General features: G+C 39.2%; 1 protein-coding gene across 6 annotated transcripts in view; it reads right to left on the bottom strand.

Moving 5' to 3' along the window:
- The window catches only part of CAMTA1 (calmodulin binding transcription activator 1), a 1074576-nt gene that overhangs the window by 1018982 nt on the left and 35804 nt on the right, over positions 1-19790 (bottom strand). For all 6 annotated transcript variants that reach the window (XR_012784534.1, XR_012784533.1, XR_012784535.1 and 3 more), the window contains exon 3: positions 15357-15475. Coding sequence is in view for 3 of the 6 variants with exons in the window: in XM_075550584.1 (XP_075406699.1) it covers positions 15357-15475 (119 nt within the window). In the remaining 3 variants the exon portion in view is untranslated. The remainder of the gene's footprint in view (positions 1-15356; positions 15476-19790) is intronic.

The following is a 19790-nucleotide window of genomic DNA, read 5'->3' as shown; positions in this document are numbered from 1 at the left end:
ACCCCCCTCCCAACCATAAAATTATTCTCATCGCTACTTCCTAACTGTAATTTTGTTACTGTTATGAATCAGGTGACCCCTGAGAAAGGGACATTTGACCCCCCCAAAGGGGTCGCAACCCACAGGTTGAGAACCACTGCACTAGATGATAGTTCACATTTAACAAAAGTTTCCTAGTGCCCATGGATAAAATCCCAAATCTTTATGCCTACAAGATCTAGGCCCCACTTACATCACTGATCCAATATCCCAATAGTTCTTTCTACTCCAGTAACAAGGTTTCATTGTTCCTAAACCAAGTATATTTCTGCCTCAGGGCCTCTGACTTGCTATTCTACCAGTTTAAAATGTTCTTCTTCCAGGTCTAGGTCCTGAAACAACTAACAATCTTATCATTTAGATCTCAATTAAAATTTCAACTTTCCCCTCAGAAAGGTCTTCTTTATATATATAGCCCACTGAAAGTACTCCCACCTCAGTATCCTGGTTTACTTTCTGCTGAAAACTCACTGAAATTGTGATCTATGTCTTTACTTTTATATTGCTTCTATAAAGTCCATGAGAACACCCTTGTTTGTCTGATGCCCTGAGACTGGGTGCAGAGAACAATATCATGGTTACTAACAGCATACTCTAGATCATGCCATCATCTACATCTTCAAGATTTTTGACAGCCGGCACTGATCGGAAGGGTGAGGGTTGTAGACAGATAAGGCACCTGATTCTTGTGGAGCTTATACATTAGAGGGAAAGATACTTTGAGTTATCTGAAGGGACTTCAAAAAGTTCATGGGGAAAACCGAAATTAAAAGATAATAGCTGTGAACCAATAGGTCGGCAGTTCTAACGCACCGGTGCTCCATGGGAGTCTGCTTTTCTACATATTTTACAGCCTTAGAGGTCTTATAGAGCAGCTAGCTCTACACTACCTTATAGGGTTGTTCTGCGTCAGAAGTAGAAAGAGAGATATAAAAATGTCAACCATTCATCCTTGGTGTAGGATTTTGGGGGCTCAGGCCATCTTCCTATTTGGCTATCCTGTAAGTTGATGTGTAGGGAGAGAGTTCTCTTGTCACCGGGCTTTACCTTTTTACATGGGAAGACCTCCTTCCCACAGGGGACACTCAGCTTCTTGCCTCACCCTCACACACTCCCTGCAGAACTGTGGCCTACTATATTGAGATAAGGAACTGAGTGGGTGTGCCAGGATCAGGTCACATTCTTGAGGAATCAGCTAGGCCCAGGGAGCACACATCTGGCTCCTCTCCTATACATTTGGTTTCGTAACCTAGCTACCAAGGAATAAGTTAGGATAACAAACTCAGGAACAAATTCCACTGAAGTCCAAAAAAGAGCCCAAGTCCCCTGCCATCAAGTCCGTTCCCATTCATAGAGACTCTATATAGCATCAGGGACAAAGTCCACTGGAAGGTAGGCCTACTTGAGTAGAAGACCTAACCACATGCATTCACCAATTCTTTTTCCATTCATTCATTTAATAACTAGCCACTCGGTGTCAACATGTGCCAACAACTGTTCTAAGCTCTGAGGACCCACAACTGAACAGAGCAGATCGAGACCTCTGCCTTCTCAGAACCTCATAGTCTACAGGGGAACCCAGACAATGCACAATCCCAATAAGAAAACTGTACAGCACAGCAGATGAGGAAAAATGTCAATTCCAAATCAGTCGTGTCTCACTATCCACATTTATGAAATAAAAAATGCGTAATCACCACCCAGCAAGTTTTCTAAAATGCTTGAGGAATGGGTTGTTAAATATTCTGGAATGTTTTTAAATATAAGAAATTTGATTAATAATTAAGGCATTTAACAAAAATGATTCTTTAATGATTAATTAGAGTTATGAAGTCTAAATTTTATTCAACAGTAGAAAAATAAAAATTTTAATTCACATTAACAACTGTCTTCAGATGCCAGGAAATGAGGGTCTGCCTCTACATCGTTTTAAAAATGTCAGTAAAAGCTGGGAGAAATGACTAGACTCTGATTTCAATCTTACAAATTCTATTTTGGGGCAGCCTTGACTTATGACAAGGTTCTACTTCAGCGACTCTGGTCCTAAATTGGTTCTGGCATCAAATTGAGTACTTTTGGGTTTTGGGTTTGTTTTAGGTTTCATTTATTAGCCAACTCTTGATCAATCCGATCTTTGGGTTTGGAGGTTGCCATGGGAATAACATATGCAAAAATGACTCGCTGTAACCCTGTATATAGTACACATTATTAACATGTAAGATGTTAAAAAATAAAAAGTCGTAAGTACAGTTCATCACAACATGAATATGGCTTAAGTCAGGGACTAACTGTAATTTAAAGCCTTTTGAATGCACTCTTTCTCAGAAGTAGGAAGCAGGCAGCATTTCCCCTTTATCGATTCTTAGTTTTTCAGAAGTGAATTTATTTGTTTTCTTCCTCTTCTTTCTGAAAAAGTGGCCCCTTGCAGCATTTTCTAAACAAGAATGCCATCCAACAGGAATCCCCTTCCATTGGGAAAAGGCTCCCTTACTTGTCAAGCTTCTCAGAATAGCTGCCTACTCCCCCTCCGCCCCCTCCCAACAGTGCCCTGGGAGGGAGGGCTGTCCTTGACCTGCTGTGCTTAGATTTTCCCACCTTCCCTGCAGTGCTACCACACTGACCTATTTAAAAAGGAACTGCTTCAGGATATGAGCTACACACAGAATGATAGCCCCTCTTTTTCAAAGGCGTTGGGTTTGGGTTCTAGTGTCGCCCGTTTGATGCATGCCCTGCCCCTCTGGCCACCTACTGCTCCTGACTTTAGGGGGAAACAGCTACATTTTCCAGCCAAGGTTGAACTCCTTTTCAGCTTTCTAGTTTCTTGGTCATAGGAACCTTTTCGCACCCCAACCCCTTCCATCTAGTGCCTTGAAATCAGGATAAAATGAGCTTAGGGCTAAATGAGCCTTGCCTTAGAATTATACCTTAGTTCCACCAGAAACCACCTTACCTGAGAGCCTGAACACCCACCCTGTTCCATCAAACCCAACTCTCCAGAGCTAAAGCTTCTCAGTTTCCTCATTTCTCCCCAAATGTAAATTCCAGGCTCATTAAACTTTACATTCACTTCAACTCTACATCCCTCACCAGACCTATCAGAAAACCTCATGGAATCCATGTATCCTGCCCATGTGCTCTTCTTCCAGAGGAAACACTCCCATGCACACACGTGTATTTCGTCAGTCACCCTTACAGGTGGCTTTTCATCTATCTAGAACGGATCTCCCCCTCTGCATCCCCATCACTTTTTCCAACTTTCTAAAGCATTGAGGTTGAAAAAACATGGGTTACTTTTAGGGATTTATTCTAAAAACTTCCATGGAACTTCACAATTACCAAGATCACAGAATATATTAGAAACACTTGGTAGGTAGCTATTAAAAATGAATGAAAGGTGGGTAGGTAGATGATAACATTTTTAACTGGGCCAAATGGAGAAGAGGAGGGGGGTGTGGAGACTATGCTTCATGCTACCTCTTCAAAAGATACCTAAACTACTAGAATACGCCTCCCCACAGCCACAGTACTGCCACCATGTTTAACAAGGGCTTCCTACATGCCAACAAAGCGCCCACACAGTGCAGTGGTTACCTAACGGGTTGGCATGCAAATCCATCAGTAGCTCTGCTGGAGAAAGATGTGGTGGTCTGCTTCTATAAACATTAGAGCTTTGGAAACTTTATGGGGCAGTTCTACTCTGTCCTATTGGTTTGCTAGAAGTTATAGAGATTAAAAGGCAATGCCTGAGTTTTTGTTTATATGTCAAGACATTAACAGATTTTCTGGATAAACACAAAATACTTTGCATTTCCTGACTTCTATCCACTTTGAGAGTACAGGACTCCAGGTTTGGGTCCAGCTTCGAAGTTTATTTGACTCACTATTAATCATTCCTATACTAGCTGATTTAAAGTCTACAACTCAGGAGTTTAAGAGACATGAGAAAATTACTCTTAAAACGTTCAATGGTACACCATAAAGTCGAAGTACAGCAAGATACAGGCAGACCTCAGAGATATTGCAGGTTCCATTCCAGACCACTGCAATAATGCAAGTCACTATTTTAGCTTCCTGGTGGCAAAGTGGTTGCTAACCACAAGTCAACAGTTCAAAACCACCAGCCACTCTGAGGGAGAAAGACTATCTACTCCTGAAAAAAGTTTCGGAAACCCACAGGGGCGGTTCTACCCTGTCCTACAGGGTTGCTAAGAGTAGCATCAACTTGATGGTGGTGAGTTTAGTTTGGGTTTTTAGTTGTGGTGAAGTAAAATGTTTTAAAAATGGCTCTTCTATCCATATCTCTGTAACTCCTACCTATTGACTGGGTAGGGCCAGGCAATGGGGTGTGTGAAACGAAGGTGGACGAGTCAGTTTTCCTTGCCATTTCCCTGTGAGTACATACAAATCTCTGAGAAGGAACATATAAAATTCCCAGGACAATCCAAGAGGAAGACCTGCCAGCAAGGTTTGTTCTTTTGAGACACCTGCCTGAGGTAGATGCAAGAGAGGCGAGGCCACCCCAAAAGCAAGGGCACCGCAGCAGGGAAGCCGCAGTGCTGAAGTCATGGTTCTAGGATGACGGGAAAGGGACCACAAGACGGAAAGGCAGAAGACTAGAGAGATAGAGCTTAGCTGCTGGCTGAAGGGGGTGGCTCTGTGAACCAAAGACTATCTCCTTAATGTTTTGTGATCCTGACTTATAGTAACCTGTGAACTTCCTTAATAGACCCTTATAATTATGAACGCTGTCTGTGAGTTCTGTGTGGTCACTGCAAAAATTACTGAAAGAGTGGTGCGGGAGGAAAGGTCGGTGTTGGCATAGGGTAAAGAAAGATGGAAGGGTGAGATATTTCTGACCTCTACCTTGTGGCAATCAGCCTTGGCTAATGTGGAAAGGGGTTCTCCCACTCCCTTGTTTAGCCAGAGGCCATCAGACATGGCCCCATGCTTTTTACCCACTGGTGCACATAAAACTTGTTTATATTCAATGTAGCCTCTTGAGTGTGCAAAAGCATGATGAAAACGTCTGAAATATTGTGAGAATTTCCAAAATGTGGCACAGAGACATGAGATGAGCACATGCTCCTGAAAAAAATATGGCACTAAGAGACTCAGTTCAACACAGGGTTGCCACAAATTTACAATTTGTTTTTACTTAAAAAAAACTATCTGTAAAACACAATCTCTGTATTCATGAGTAATATGAGGATAGCAAAGCGGCACAGGAAGGCTGTGGAGAAGATAATTGGAATATACTTCCAGAAGGTTATCATTACTCATCTAAATGGTTCTCACCTAGAAACTTGTCAGAAATGCAAATTACCAGACCCCCTAGCCCAGAGTCAGAAAGTATGTAGATGGAGTTCAGTCATCTATTTTACAGGCAGTCCCTAGACTAAGAACTAGTTCCGTTCCTAAATCTTTAAGTCAAATTTGTACATAAATCGAAACATCTAGGTCTGGTTCGTATCTACAGTCCGTTATTCAAATGTTTCTCTTTTGCTGTGGAGTTGATTCTGACTCAAGGAGACCCTAAAGCAGTGGTTCTCCACCTTCCTAATGCCATGACCCTTTAATACAGTTCCTCATGTGGTGACACCCTGTACCACAAAATTATTTTCATTGCTACTTCATAACTGTAATTTTGCTGTTATGAATCATCATGTAAATATCTGATATGCAGGATGTATTTTCATTGTTATAAATTGAACATAATTAAAGCAATAGTGATTCATCACAATAACAATATGTAATATATATTGTGAAATATTTATTTCTAATTACAAATAAATGAAATTTTGTCTTGAAGCATGGTGTAGCATGGGTAACAGTCCATGCTAGGTACTCAAAGGTGGGTGTGTCTACATGCAGACCCACCTGGAGACAGATAGAGGAGCGGTGTCTCAGTTCCTAAAATGGTCTTAGGTGACCCCTAAGGGTGATTCAACCCCCCAAAGGTATCTCGACCCACAGATTGAGAACAGCTGCCCTATAGGCTAGAGTAGGACTGCCCCCAGGGGGTTTCTTTCCTAGGCTGTAATCTCCACAGAAGCAGATTATCGACTCCTTTGCCTCCGTGTCTGTCTTATAGTGCTCTACCAGATGTGAATATAATGTTTTGATGCATGTAACCACATTAAGGTGGATGTTCCCAACCCAGGGACTGCCTCTATGCAAGGCCTCTAGATGGTTCTGATGTCTGCACTAACGTGAAGACTACTGCGTTGAAGCCACACGCTGCTGTGCTCTTCCCTTGTCCATCTCAGCTGTCCTTTCAACACAGCTGAGCTTCTCTGGCATAGAGAGTCACCACCCCACAAAGCCCACACAATACAAAGAGTTTGGGCTGTAATTAGAAACACTGTTCAAGCACTCTTCACTCAACTTAGAACTGAACCCCATTTTCACCCTCTCTCCGTCAATTCTGACTCGTGACCCTCTAAGAAAGGGTTTCCAAAACTTTAACTTTTAATGGGAATAGAAAGCCTCACGTGCACCCTCGTAGCAGCTGACTGATGGCTTCCAATTGCATTCCCTACAGTTAAGAGCCCAACGGACAACCACTGTGCCACCAGGGAAAACAACAGTTTTAAAAGAGCCCTGGTGGGTCATACACTGGGCTGTTAACTGCAAGGTTAGCCATTTGAAAGCACGAGTTGCTCCTCAAGAGAAAGATGAGGGGTTTCTCTTGCTATTAAAGTGACAGTCTCAGAAACCCTCCAAAGTCACTGCTGCCCAGTCAATTCCGACTGACAGCAACCCTGGAGGCAGAGGAGAACTTCTCCACAGGGTTTCCAGCCTGTCAACCTTTACAGAGCACACTGCCCCATCCTTCAGCCAAGGAGCAGCTGGTGGGTTTAAATAGTTGAATGTTTGATTAGCAAGTGAATGCTTCAACCAGAGTACCACCAGGGCTCCAAGAAACCTTAAGGATCCTTAGGAATATAAAATTCCCAAACTGTTGAAGAGATGAATACACAACTTTGTGGACATACTAAAAACCACTGAGCTGTGTACACTTTATTTTTATTTTATTAAAAATAAAATAGGATTCGATACAAAGAATAATTAGTAAAAATAAATAAATAAACTCCCATCTGGGCCCAAATCCACCTGGGAGGTCCTGTATTTCTGAAAGTGACAATAATACTCTAGAGAGCCTCCCAAACTAGAGAACAAGACTTTAAGACAAGCCTTCAGGTCACTTAGCACACCCACCTAACGCCAAAATTTACAACTTACTTAACATGTAATGCTAGTGGTACAACCAAGACTTGAACTTGCTACTGAATGCTGCTATCTGTGTTAGCATTTCTTAACTTGAGCTCTGTGGAATTATTACAGGAAGCCCATGAGCTCCCAATAAATTATGAACTTCATACCGTATTTTAAATATATATTTTTTATTTTAACAATATATTCTTAAACACAAATTCATTGCTCAAGTTTGTGTTTACAGTTGTCTTGTTACCTATTGGTATCATGTAAATTATTCTCAAATAGCGTTAAGGTCAGAATGAACTTAAGACTGATAGATGTGCCTATGATATCGTGCCTGCAACGCAAAACATCACTTCTGAATTATCTATTATATTGTGTTTTACGAGGAGGTACCAAAAAAAAAACAACAGAATACCACTGCCCCTCCCCCCAGATATATATTTAAATTTTTTTACAAAACAACCCTATCACCGTCAAAGTACTCTCCATTACACTTAATACATTTGTCAAATCTGTGATTCCATTCTTGGACACAGTTTTCAAACTCATCTGTTTGGATGGCTAATAGTACCACCACTCCCACCCCCCGTTTTTTCCCTTCACCTCTTTTACAAGGTCAAATAGCTGTCCTTTCATGTCCCTGTGGCACAGAGCAAGGTCAGGTGAGTACGGTGCGTGGGGCAAGAGAGGCAAGCTGTTTTTTGCCAAAAACTGGTGCACTGAGATGGCTGTGTGAGCAGGTGCATCATCATGGTGGCAAAACCAGTGCCCCATTTGCCACAATCAGGCCTTTTTTGTCACACGCTATTAAGCAATCTTTTCAGAACCTCTTAATAGAAAACTTGATTAACAGTTTGCCCTGATAGAATGAACTCCCAATGTACTTACTACAAGTAGGCACTGTCACCCATTCGGGATGTTGACGGAAGTCCAGAACAAGGTTTGTCACCAAGCAACATTTCACCTTTTTTGAAACGAGAAAACCACTCATACACTTGAGTATTTTCCATACTGCTGTCCTTGTGAGCTGTGTTCAACACCACAATAGTTTCTGCGGCATTCTTGCCAGGCAAGAAACAAAATGTCACAGCTGCACACTGTTCTCTTAAATGAACCATCACAAAAAAAAAAAAAAAAACCAAGGTTCCAGTGAAACAGTTTTTACAAAAAAATTCAGTGACCAGAGAGAACCTTCCCAGGCAACACCACTGCATGCACTTAACTCAGAACGAGTTGCTTGAGGCTCCCCCAGGAGGTAAAATGCATGCAACAAAGCTCTGCTGCACCCAGCACAATTCTGGGGTTTGGGGGGTTCATATACTTACATATGAACTCCAAGAAAAGAAACTTCCACTGAGTCTTTCATCTTTATATACTTCAGTCAACAAATATTTTTCTGAACACTGATATGGGGCCAGGTACTTTTTTATGTGCTACAGTATAGTGACGTAGTATTATATAATAAAAAAAGCTTAAGTTAACACTAAGGCGGGTCCATTGGCATTGTCTTCCATCAATATCGTATTCAAAACCTTTAAAAAAACCATCCCTTAGCCAACTCACTGACTGGGTCAATTCAGACTCATTCCAACACAGGACAGAATAGAGCCACCTCCTTCCATCTTCAAAGGCTGCTAAGTCTTTACAGGAACAGAAGCCTCATCTTTCTGAGAAGCAGCTGGTGGTTCTGATCTAATGTGTAACCCACCAGGGTTCTGTAGCAAACCATTAGAACTACCAGAAATAAAACAAAATAAAGCTCTACTTTAAGATTAACTAACTTACTGCACCATCAAGGCAAAAATATCTCACGTAAAAACAAAAACAAACAAAAAAGCCCACTGCTATAGAGTCAATTCTGTCTCAGAACTATCTTCGCTAGGGTTTCTAAGACTAAGTCTTTCTGAGAGTTCACAGTCTTACTGTCCAGTGGGGCTGTGAGTGGGTTTGAAATGCCCATCTTGTGGTCCTTTAAAATTAGACCACTGATGCTTTTCCCCATAGCTCACATGTGGGATGTTTACAGGGTCCTAAATGATCCTTCAAAAGTATGCGCATTTCAAATAGGTAACATACACACATATTAACAAAGCCAACCACTGATGCAATTACAGCACTCTCTCTAACTTTCTAAGTTATGCAAAGAAAAAACTTGTAACAGAAAAACACTCAAGAACCATGTGCCTATATATTCTGATTTTTTTAAATTTTATCTAAAAACAAGGTAGCTTATTAAACCAAAATAATTGAAATGAAACAATAATTCTCCCAGTCTTAAAAGTTCATTTCTCTTAAGTAGACATACAAAGTCAAAATAAAAAAGTATTCGGAATTTAAAAGGGTAATTCTCCTTTAAAAAGCACCAGGTAGTTGTTTTTGTTTTTTTTAAATAAGCACCAGGGAGTCCTGGAAAGATTCAAAGCCACCCAGAGGTGTCTCAAAATAAAGAGCTGGTCATTACTTGTAGTTACATAATGTGTTGTCAATTTGAGACTTAAAGTGAAGGGGTGGGGTTAAGCCTGTCAATCAGGTTGCAGCTTGATTACCTCATTTGGAGGCGCTAAGGAGATAAATAACACGCTGGAGGTGGGACACACAACACACTCCCTGTGAGACATTCCTGCAGACAATCCGCATGGAGCTTTGCTAGAGCCCTGTAGCTGAAGAAGCCACATGGAGGCCCCTGTCAGCACTGAGATGCTTCCACTACACCTGGATCCACACGACTTTCCACCCACTGGCCTGTGGTCTTCCTGCATTCAGCACCACTGCATGTGTTGTATGAGTCTGAAGAGGAATTTACAGATTGGTATCAGACATATGGGCTAATCTAATACTTATGGACTTGATCTGGACTGGGCTGGGATGTTTTCTTAATATACAATTATTCTTTGATATAAAGCGCTTTCTTATACACAAGTGTCTATGAATTTGTTTTCTAGTCACCCCAGACTAACATACTTGTGAAAAATCAACCACTGAGTGCCCTATGGAGAACACTTCTACTCTGACACAGAGGGACTAGACTCTATGACAATTGTTTTTAAGACTCAAGCTCTCCTTTTTCTTCAGGGTTTTTGGTGTGGCTTAGAATGTACCCATCAATATCTCTACTGCTCTCTGCATGGATGGTTTTACTATTAAAACACGCATTTAATACAAAAACCTCCAAACCCAACACCACCTAAAAACATTTGTTGCAACTTTAAGATCAAAAACTAGAATTCTCTTTTATTTGCTTACTCTAGAGGAACTTTGTCTTAGAGGGGGAAAAAAAACAACAGAAAGAACATCAATAGTTCAAAAATAGTAGCCCACAAAAAAGTGATTTGAACATGTTTGGGGAACGCGTTTTCATCATGAAAGGCTGATGGTGCTGCATTAGACTGCCTTTGGAAGCCTGCCATTTGAAATCTAGATCCGGAGACTGGGGACTGCAGTAGTTATATTTTAAGTCAAACAGCTAAAGCTAATTAATGACAAAACAAAAGAAATTCTAGTCTGGACAACATATATGGAGCACTAATATGTGTAATTACGAAGTAGTCATTTGTGCAATCAGAAAGTTGCATTAGCATAATTATTTCTGGCTCTGGGCCTTAAAAATGTTAACTTAAAATGCAGAAACCTTATAATAGTTCACCTAATGAAGATGTGAATGCTAAACTGATTATGAAAGAAGTTGGTCCTTTCCCGAATGTGCTGCTAATCTATTCTTTCTCCCCTGCCCTGGAGAGAGCAGTCAGCCTCCCCGTGCGTGAGGTGTAGTAACGATGGTAACACAGTTCCAACAGTCCAACTTTTAACATATTTGCCTCATTATTCAGAGCCCAGAAAATCCTTTTAGTGTCCACGATTATAATTCAAAACTACTTCCCTAACAAATGAGTGCTTGCTACTTTTAAAATAGCATCATGCAAAAAAAAAAAATACATTAGGCTTCTATGTAATACTTGAAAATGCAAGCAATGTGAGCTCTGGGTTCAGGGAGCTGGGCCAAAGAGCCCTGTGCCCCAACCCACACTCTGTCCGCCGGTCACAGCTACATTCTTTGCAGCTGAAGGTTTTTCATCTGATCTAATAACCTACTTTATCCAGTTAGTTCAAAGATTGCATCACATTAGTCATGGAAAGGTCTCAACAGTGCCGTGAATACAGTACATGCTCAATAAAATGTATGCTGTTAGTTTTACTGTTGTCATCCTCGCCACCATCTTTACTTTCACTGTCTTCAAAATCTAAGGAAAGGGGGTTGGTGGTTGGAAAGCATATTTTAAAACGTATTTGTTTTTAGGTGTATTTAACTGACCTTACCACTGCCAAGAAAGGTGGATGATTTTTACATCTTCTAATGAATTACAAAACATTAAAAATAAGTTAACTACAAGGATCTACAAATAACCTCCTCCCTAGGGGATGGACAACAGAAAAGTGGGTGAAGGGAGATGTTGGACAGGGCAAGATATGACAAAATAATAATAATTTATAAATTACCAAGGGGTCATAAAGGAGGGGGAAAATGAGCTGATATCAAGGGCTCAAGTAGAAAGCAAATGTTTTGAGAATGATGATGGCAACACATGTGCTTGGAACAATGGATGTATGTGTGGATTGTGATAAGAATTGTACAAGCCCCCGATAAAATGATTTGTAAATACATAGATAGATAGACAGATACAGAGAGAGAGAGAGAGATAAGTTAGCTAAGCCCTCCCTGTATCTTTCCTTTGGTGACTTCTGTTTCACCCAACATTTGCACATGAACCCATATAACTTAACTGTATTAACTTTCTAAAATCCAAATCTAAATTACATAATGAATTTGCTGAGTGCACTAATAAGGTCTAGCGTTTCAGGTCTTTGATTAAACCTAAAGAACACAAAAGAATGAAAGTCCCTGAGCACCAGTTAGTCACAAAGAAGAAAGAACCTGAGCTCAGATGGAAAGAGGCTCTATCAAGGGTGCTATCTGGGCAACTGATTCAACTGCTTTCTAAGCACACACCTTCACTTTATGATCTTATTGCACAACAAAAACTGTGTTAAAGGAGGACCCAAAGAACCTAGAAAACAACAGCGGCTCAATAAACGGCAGCATCTGGATGAGCACAATCTTTCTCTCCTCTCAGCAAGACAAGTACATTCCAACTCAGACATGCACGCTATACAGGGTGGGTTTTCTCAAATACTCGCGCATAACTCGGAGTATAGGAATTCCTCCCAAGTAGAGCAGAGCCATATGATACCCAGAACTCAACCATAAAGCACAGCAGAGAGACAGAGAAAGACGACAGTTAAAATCGTGTAGGCCACCCAGGCTGCCAGTCCACTTATGGGAACATATGCTCAGCACGGAGAGAGATGGAAAACAGGAATGGCTTGGTCTCTCGGCTGCTCTCATCCCACATGCCTCTCCCAAGGAAAGCATCTTGTCCCAGTGAGTACAATTTCAATAGAAGTGGGTTTTGTACAATATAGATTCTAAATACAAGCCAATTGTTTCATATGGTCCTCAGTATTCTATTCTAACTCTGGAACAAAAACAGGCTTTTAATATTGACATTACTTTATAAGCAATTTGAGGGGTTCATGGCCAATTTTGACTAACCATGACTTTGCCTCATACAAGACCAGAGCTCGAGAGAGACAAACCCAGAGGTAGAGCTGAGTTTTAATGCCAACATGAAGAATGGCTGAGTAAAAAGTACAAAAAGTGCTAATATGTAGTTAAATCAAAGAAGCAAATGAACTAATAGCAGCAGCACTGGTTATGCTGTTCCTCCAAGGGCACAAACCAGTTAAGGAAAAGAGCAATGACAGTTTATCATCACCACATACAATGCTGCAAAATTAACAACTCCTGATCTAACTTTTCTGCTGCCATACTTGAGTCTCCTAGTGTCCCTAAATCAAGAAAAAAGGCATTGTGAAGGGGCTGGGGGAAATGTCCTCAACACAGAAATAGGACCCAACCTTTCAATCCAGTTCTATCAGAAGGGTTTTTGTTGAGTTGGCACGTTCCTCAAAGAACACGTGGCTGTAGAGACAGCGTTGCACAGCTTCACCCAGGTCAGCTGCGCCACCTGACCTCCCGTTGCCTCCAGCCTTAGGTGTGTACACGCCTGTCCTTCACTACTCTGAACTGTGACTATGTAAAGCAGTCCTCATTTTCACACCTAGACACCCACCACCCCTTCCCAATTTCACATTTCACCATTAAGAGATACAGGAGCACTTTACTCTAGAAACGTGGACTTAGTAGTACTGTCCTGAACCAGTGATCTCCAGGAAAGGTGTGCCCTGAGGTCCTAGGAAGAAATGCAGAGCAGTTTCTTTTTCTCTAAATCTACCCTGCTACTGCATTCTGACTTTGCTCTTTCTGACTTTGGGCACCATGTAATATATCGAACTGATTAGTAGAGGAACATGTACATAATTTAGAAGTAGCAATATTAAGTATGTGAAAGTTAAAGGGCTGTGCCCAAATTTTTAAAAAGTTTTGAAACCACTGATCTGAATAATCGACCACCTAAATCTCTGACACTGTTCCATCCAGCTTAAGACAACTCTACAACCACTGGTTTAAATTTGTTAAATAATTTCTGGCTTCCATTATCATTTTTAAATGGTTCCAAATTAGTCACTTTCATATAAAACAATCTTGAAAGAATGCCTATTAAGTAGTTTGTTATATTTATAAATAAACTAGAACCAAAGTCTAGTAATAATGGAATCAAGACCATGTTTTAGGGGACACTACCAAGCATTCTGTTTCTAAATAATTGATGGCTAAGTTGTAAAGTCGTGAGTAGCTTCCAAGTTCTACTGTTTTGGTAAAAGAGCAGTCACCTATATAATTAAGGGTAATTTTCAACACAGTTACTTTGTTTTCCAGCCTCAAATATCTGAAATAGTTAATAATCGATTAAGACTACAGGGCTCCAAGTTGTTTGTCAAAGGAGAAACTTCTAAGAGGAAAATACAATTTATGCAAATAACCAAAGGGACATACCTTTAAGAAATTTAAATCAGTTGAGACAAATAACAAAGCTATGTGATTCTAATGAATACCTGAATCTGGAAATTGAGAAGTGAAAAAGACTGATTCACTATAGCCACTTACAAATCAACACAAAAGCATTCTTAGGAAGTTAAGAGCAAAAGAATATTTCTTAAAAAGGTATGTGTCTTTTAACAAAACTGAGTGTCCAATGAAGGGCAGGGTGCCATATTTAACTTAACTTGGAAGTAAGCGAACAAGCAACACCAATCAGTTTAGACCAATTGTATAATACCAGTCAGCTCGATCATTTGAACTAGAAGAATGTAATTCCCACACTAATAGGTTACATCCCCATTCTTATCACCACACTAAACACCTATTACCCTGAACTGACATGCTCAGATTTCAAAATAAAAAAGATGACAAGGCAATCCACCCCTAATAAACACTCTTAGATTAAAATGTACACCACCCCCCCAAAAGGAAACATCCAAGCAACGAGGAAGACAAGCTTTTATTAATTCTTCTTCATCAACCTACTTTCTGTTGGCCAAATAGAATCTACTATTCAGCTTTTGTTCTTAATAAAATTTCCTATTATGAAGGTAAACCAGTTAATTTTTCAAGCAAAGTTCCTTCATCAAAGAAGCCTAAGTGTTGTTAAGGAGCCCGCCCTTCCCACAGCTGCAGAAGTTCACATGGTGAAGGTACTGCGGTAGTCTCTGGAATATTGGGCTCCACTTTTATTAATTCATGACCACATACGGACTAATGTCTAACTGGGATGCCGACAGAATTAATCACACCTCAAAGACACCAAGAAGCAAGAAAACACACGCATAAAACTCATGCTACTTTAGTAGGTTAGCATGCATGTTTTCTGGGCTTTCTTTTCAACGGCAAGCCAAACAGATTAAAAGGAAGTTCAAGAAGCATATTGGTATCTGTCATTCCAGATTAAATGTCCTCCTCAAACACGTTCCCCAAGTTCAGTATTTTTTCATTTAGACCAAATATAAAGCAATACTCCACAAAATGACCTAATATGCTTGCCTTTTACAAAGTACACCCTTAGAAACAGAAAAGTATATACCTCATTCGTGTTCCAGCGGTGCCTCTCTTTTGGTAAACTTGAACATTTCGGCAGACATTCCAGCAGCTTTTTCGGTAAAAAGATTTTTACATGACTACTATTGCTGTTCCCATGATCATCTATAAAAAAGAAAACAATACATTCAGCGAGAACCTCCATTTAAATACACTGGCAAAGTCAGAAACAGTAGTTCAGCCTAGTCACTGTGAGCCCCAGAGCATCAGAAGACTCCTCAACTGCTCCTTCTTTAAGGAGACTCATTTACACCTCTACCAGGTGTAGGGAGAGGAATCCGGTCAAGGAGAACTACAGTATGGCTGAGCTTTTTGCTGCCTGTGAGCTAGTGAAGGGGATAGCCCAGGAGCTGCTCAGAACCAGGACATTCAAGAATTGTCCTCATGTTTTCATGAAGCATATAAAAATTGCATACACCACCACCACCAAAAAAAAAAAAACCCTTAACCTCACAAAACCCCAAAAACTTCTAGCTAGCTGAAAACCGGTTTTAAGTTTTTGAAGTGAGAAGCACTGTAATATACAGGATCAGATTGTACTCCTAAACTAACACTACTTCATTTCCTAGAGTATAAATGACATTTGTCATTTCAAAAGCAAATCACAAATCTTTTAAACGTAAGAGATTTAATTTTGCGGTTACCTACACAGGTAATGTGGAAGCTGGCCTTTCTAGTCTAAATCTAAAGACATATCATTTTAATTAACTTGATTTGCATATATATATCTATATAATTAATGTATTTCATCAAAATGTAACTCTTCTAAATGAGTTAGGGAAAAGTTAATTACTTTCAGACTAGGTGGTACTTCTGACTACCTTAATAATCAATCTACTTTCTTGAAGAGATCACTTCCTTCACATAATACTAAATGTGCATTTCTTATTTCCTAAAATACAGCCCTTTGTCTGGCTCAAAATTCTTGCCACTTTTTGCACATTCAGGTCCAAGTTTCAAATTACCTACTCCCAATTACTCTTATGTTGAATAGAAACCCCAACATCTAAAGAGTGCCGTGCATAACTATGAACGATGGAGCCACACATTAAAACATTAAAGACTGAACTTGCTACACTGAGTCACCATTAAATCGACATATCTAGGTACTAATAAAGCATTAAAAAAAAACCTATGAACTCAGAGTCAAGAGTTCACGACTCAGATCCAACTCTGCTATCTTCTCGTGTGTGACCTTGGTTAAGCTACTATTTTCAGGTTTCCTCTAACAAGAAGAACTAGATTATCTCTAACTCTCTCCTCCCAAGCACAAAGCTCTATAAAATCTACTATCAGTAACTTAAAATGCCTTGCAATTCAACAATTTCATACAAATGTACAGGCATTAGTAACATTAAGAGTGAAATACATTCATTTATTTTCGTTATTTATTGCAATTTCATATGGCAATCTTGTTTTTCAACATGTGAGAAACAAAAAAATAATTATTTTCTAAAATTACAAATAAAGTCCTCTCCCAAGAATTTGCACCTGATTAACTCATTTATTTCCAAGGAAAATACTGGGCACAGAAATAAGTCCCAAAAAATTTACTACATCATATAGAAATATTTTAAAGGGATGAACTTAATAGAGTTTTAGCATACTAAATCCTTTTTGGTCCATGAACTACCACACCAATTGAATTTTATCACCCATCCTATATTTCTATAAGCAGTATAAATACTTGGAAAACTTAAAAACTGCTCTCAAGAATCCAAAATTTAATAGCATAAATAGGATTAAGTTTTTCAGAAATATTACTATAAAAGCAAAAGGAAACAGTTCAACTAAGGGAAAGTTTTATGTTAATTACATACTATAAACCTTTGTGATTTTATGTGCTGATATATGCTCCCTCCACTTCATCCTCCCAAGGAAGGTACCACGGGCCATAAAACTTTAAAGCACAGATACCAAATCACACAAGCTTGTACCTCCCCCTTTCTCTCTCTTCCTATGCAGTTTTATTCTCATTTTTTAAAAATATCCCATGATGGCAGTGATTCTGAAGGTAGAAGTAAAATTCTAAAATCTAGACTGAATTCAAGTATTCAATATTTACAAGATCCTGTCTACGAAAATTACCATGCTAGATGCCCAATCAATGGGTCACACTGAATTATGTATTAGTAATCATAGCTCTGAGAAATCTATTTGCTGAAAACATAATTCTGAACAATAATGAACAGAATATTAAACCTCAGCTCCTATTAATGGGTTTGCGAGCACAACCTGATGTTAGCCTCCTTGAAGAAGGCAGCTGCCCTTGGCCTACAATGCATGTGTGACTGACTACATAGCCTGTATATGTGTGCACATGACTACATCATATAAATGCAGTCTGTATATAACATACACTGTGGGTGTGTTCTTTTCAGCAGTATAACTAATTGTTATCGAAAATTCTGAAGTCTTCTACGCGGAGGCCAAATCAAGCAGTGTTGAACTGGCCTAGAGGCTTTCAAGAAGGAAAAGGAGAAAGGCTGTGTAAGCATTGTCTCAATGAAGTTTCTAAATATAGCACTTTATGGGTCTGTGCAGCCATGGGTTCAAAAGGAACAGAAGTATGACAGGCCGATGGGTTCCCCTTAATCAGTTTTTAAACTGTGCTATTTCCAGAGCTTTAGGTTCACCCTGAATATAAACTGAATGTTTTTGAAGAAACAACAATGGGGTGGATTTTCCCACTGTGGATTATGGAGATGGCAATTTTTAATACTGCAGAAAAAATATCAGGGACTCAAATTGGCAACGTATTAAAATTTCCTGTGTTTTCAATCTTCAGTCTATCCAGTTAAAGTATATGGGGTAATTTTGGTTTTGCACTGTAAAAGAATCATCCACATGCCTACACTATACATAAAAATATCTTTCAATTAAAAACTTTTTAATGTCTTTTGGAATAACTGTAAAGTTAAAGCAATTAGATAGGTTTATATACACCAGTCTTTTATGTCTTTGTACAAGATCTTGAGTTAGTACTACAAACAACGTATACGTTGGTTTCAACTGCATCTCAGTATTTAACCCAAATAGTTGAACTTTGACACTGCAAAATGGTAGTGTCAACCAAATGACAGTAATATATCTCATTATCATTGTCTAGCAAAATGTGCATGCATGATATATGGCTTTACAAAATAATTTTCTAGTCTACTTCACAATAAAAATAACTCGTGAAGCTCTTGAAATTGACAGATGATCTGCCTAGCTGACAGCTATAATTCTAGAGAATGAACCATCCTTTCTAGTCAAGCGTCAAATGTTTCCCAAATAATAATTTCAGAGACATAATATAATTTAGCTAAGACTTTCTAAAAATTACTAAAACGCTCGTTCATTTAATGTTAATTAGGCAAAAAGTAGACTCCTTGTTTTCACGTTTTGTTTCTAAAAGCTGAGATTCACACTGTCAAATCCTTTATTTAACTCCAAACGAATTCATTCGACCTTTTCCTTGAACACTGCTGACTTCAGCAAGGAAAATTATATTAACTATAACCTGGAAATGATGCATCCACTCTATTTTGATTCATAATTAATAAAATTAAGTAATTTGGTTTTCTGAATAATTACAAACAGTTATTCAATCAAGTTGATTGTGATTCAACCCCTAGAATGAACGATTCAAACTAAGTTGGTATAACAGTGCATCAAAATGCTAAACCTTATTGGGAATATATTTGATCAACAACTTGGAGTGGAAAAATTAAAAGGAATCTCTACAATTTTCTGTTTAGCTCTAATTATTATGTGCTTAGACTTAATTAGTAGGGTAGGAACTGACTCAGAAAAACATAAGCACATATTGTTATACTCAAGTCAACACTGAATTCACAGCAGTAACTACTGCCATTACAAGCCTAAGACCTATGTTCATTCAAAATAAATTATTAATTAAGCATCAAGTATGCACCAAGTACTAATCTGACTTCTCATTCTTTTCTGAAGAAATTCTCCTAGACGAATTACCATAAACACAATTATAATTATCCAAAATACTTTAAAAGTTAAAAAATAACAATTGGTTTTGAAAAGATAAGCATAATTAGTTTTGCTACTCAACAACCCCTTTCCTCTTCCTGAAGTTGTGTGATCATCAAGTCTTACCCTATTTGAGGGTGTCTCAGATTTACCTTCTTCCTGTCAGATCTCTGGTCTGGGTTTAGCTCAACTCATAACTCAGTTTCATGACTCAGTTTCTCATTATACATTTACATTTTCAATTTTTAAAAAACAGTGAGAGCAGATAAGGGAGAGGCACGCAGCTCTGCAACCGCGGCGTCAATCTGGGTGTCCAGGCATCCTCCCCATGCATTTCCTCCTTCATTTCATTCTATTTCTTTAGAAAGCCATGCAATAAAGCAAGTCTACTGTCTAACGCTTACCAAAAGATAAACGTGTGTGGGAGTCTACT

The sequence above is a fragment of the Tenrec ecaudatus genome, chromosome 1, assembly GCF_050624435.1.
Source record: "Tenrec ecaudatus isolate mTenEca1 chromosome 1, mTenEca1.hap1, whole genome shotgun sequence".
Classification (NCBI taxonomy): domain Eukaryota; kingdom Metazoa; phylum Chordata; class Mammalia; order Afrosoricida; family Tenrecidae; genus Tenrec; species Tenrec ecaudatus.
This window is presented reverse-complemented; position numbering and strand designations above follow the sequence as displayed.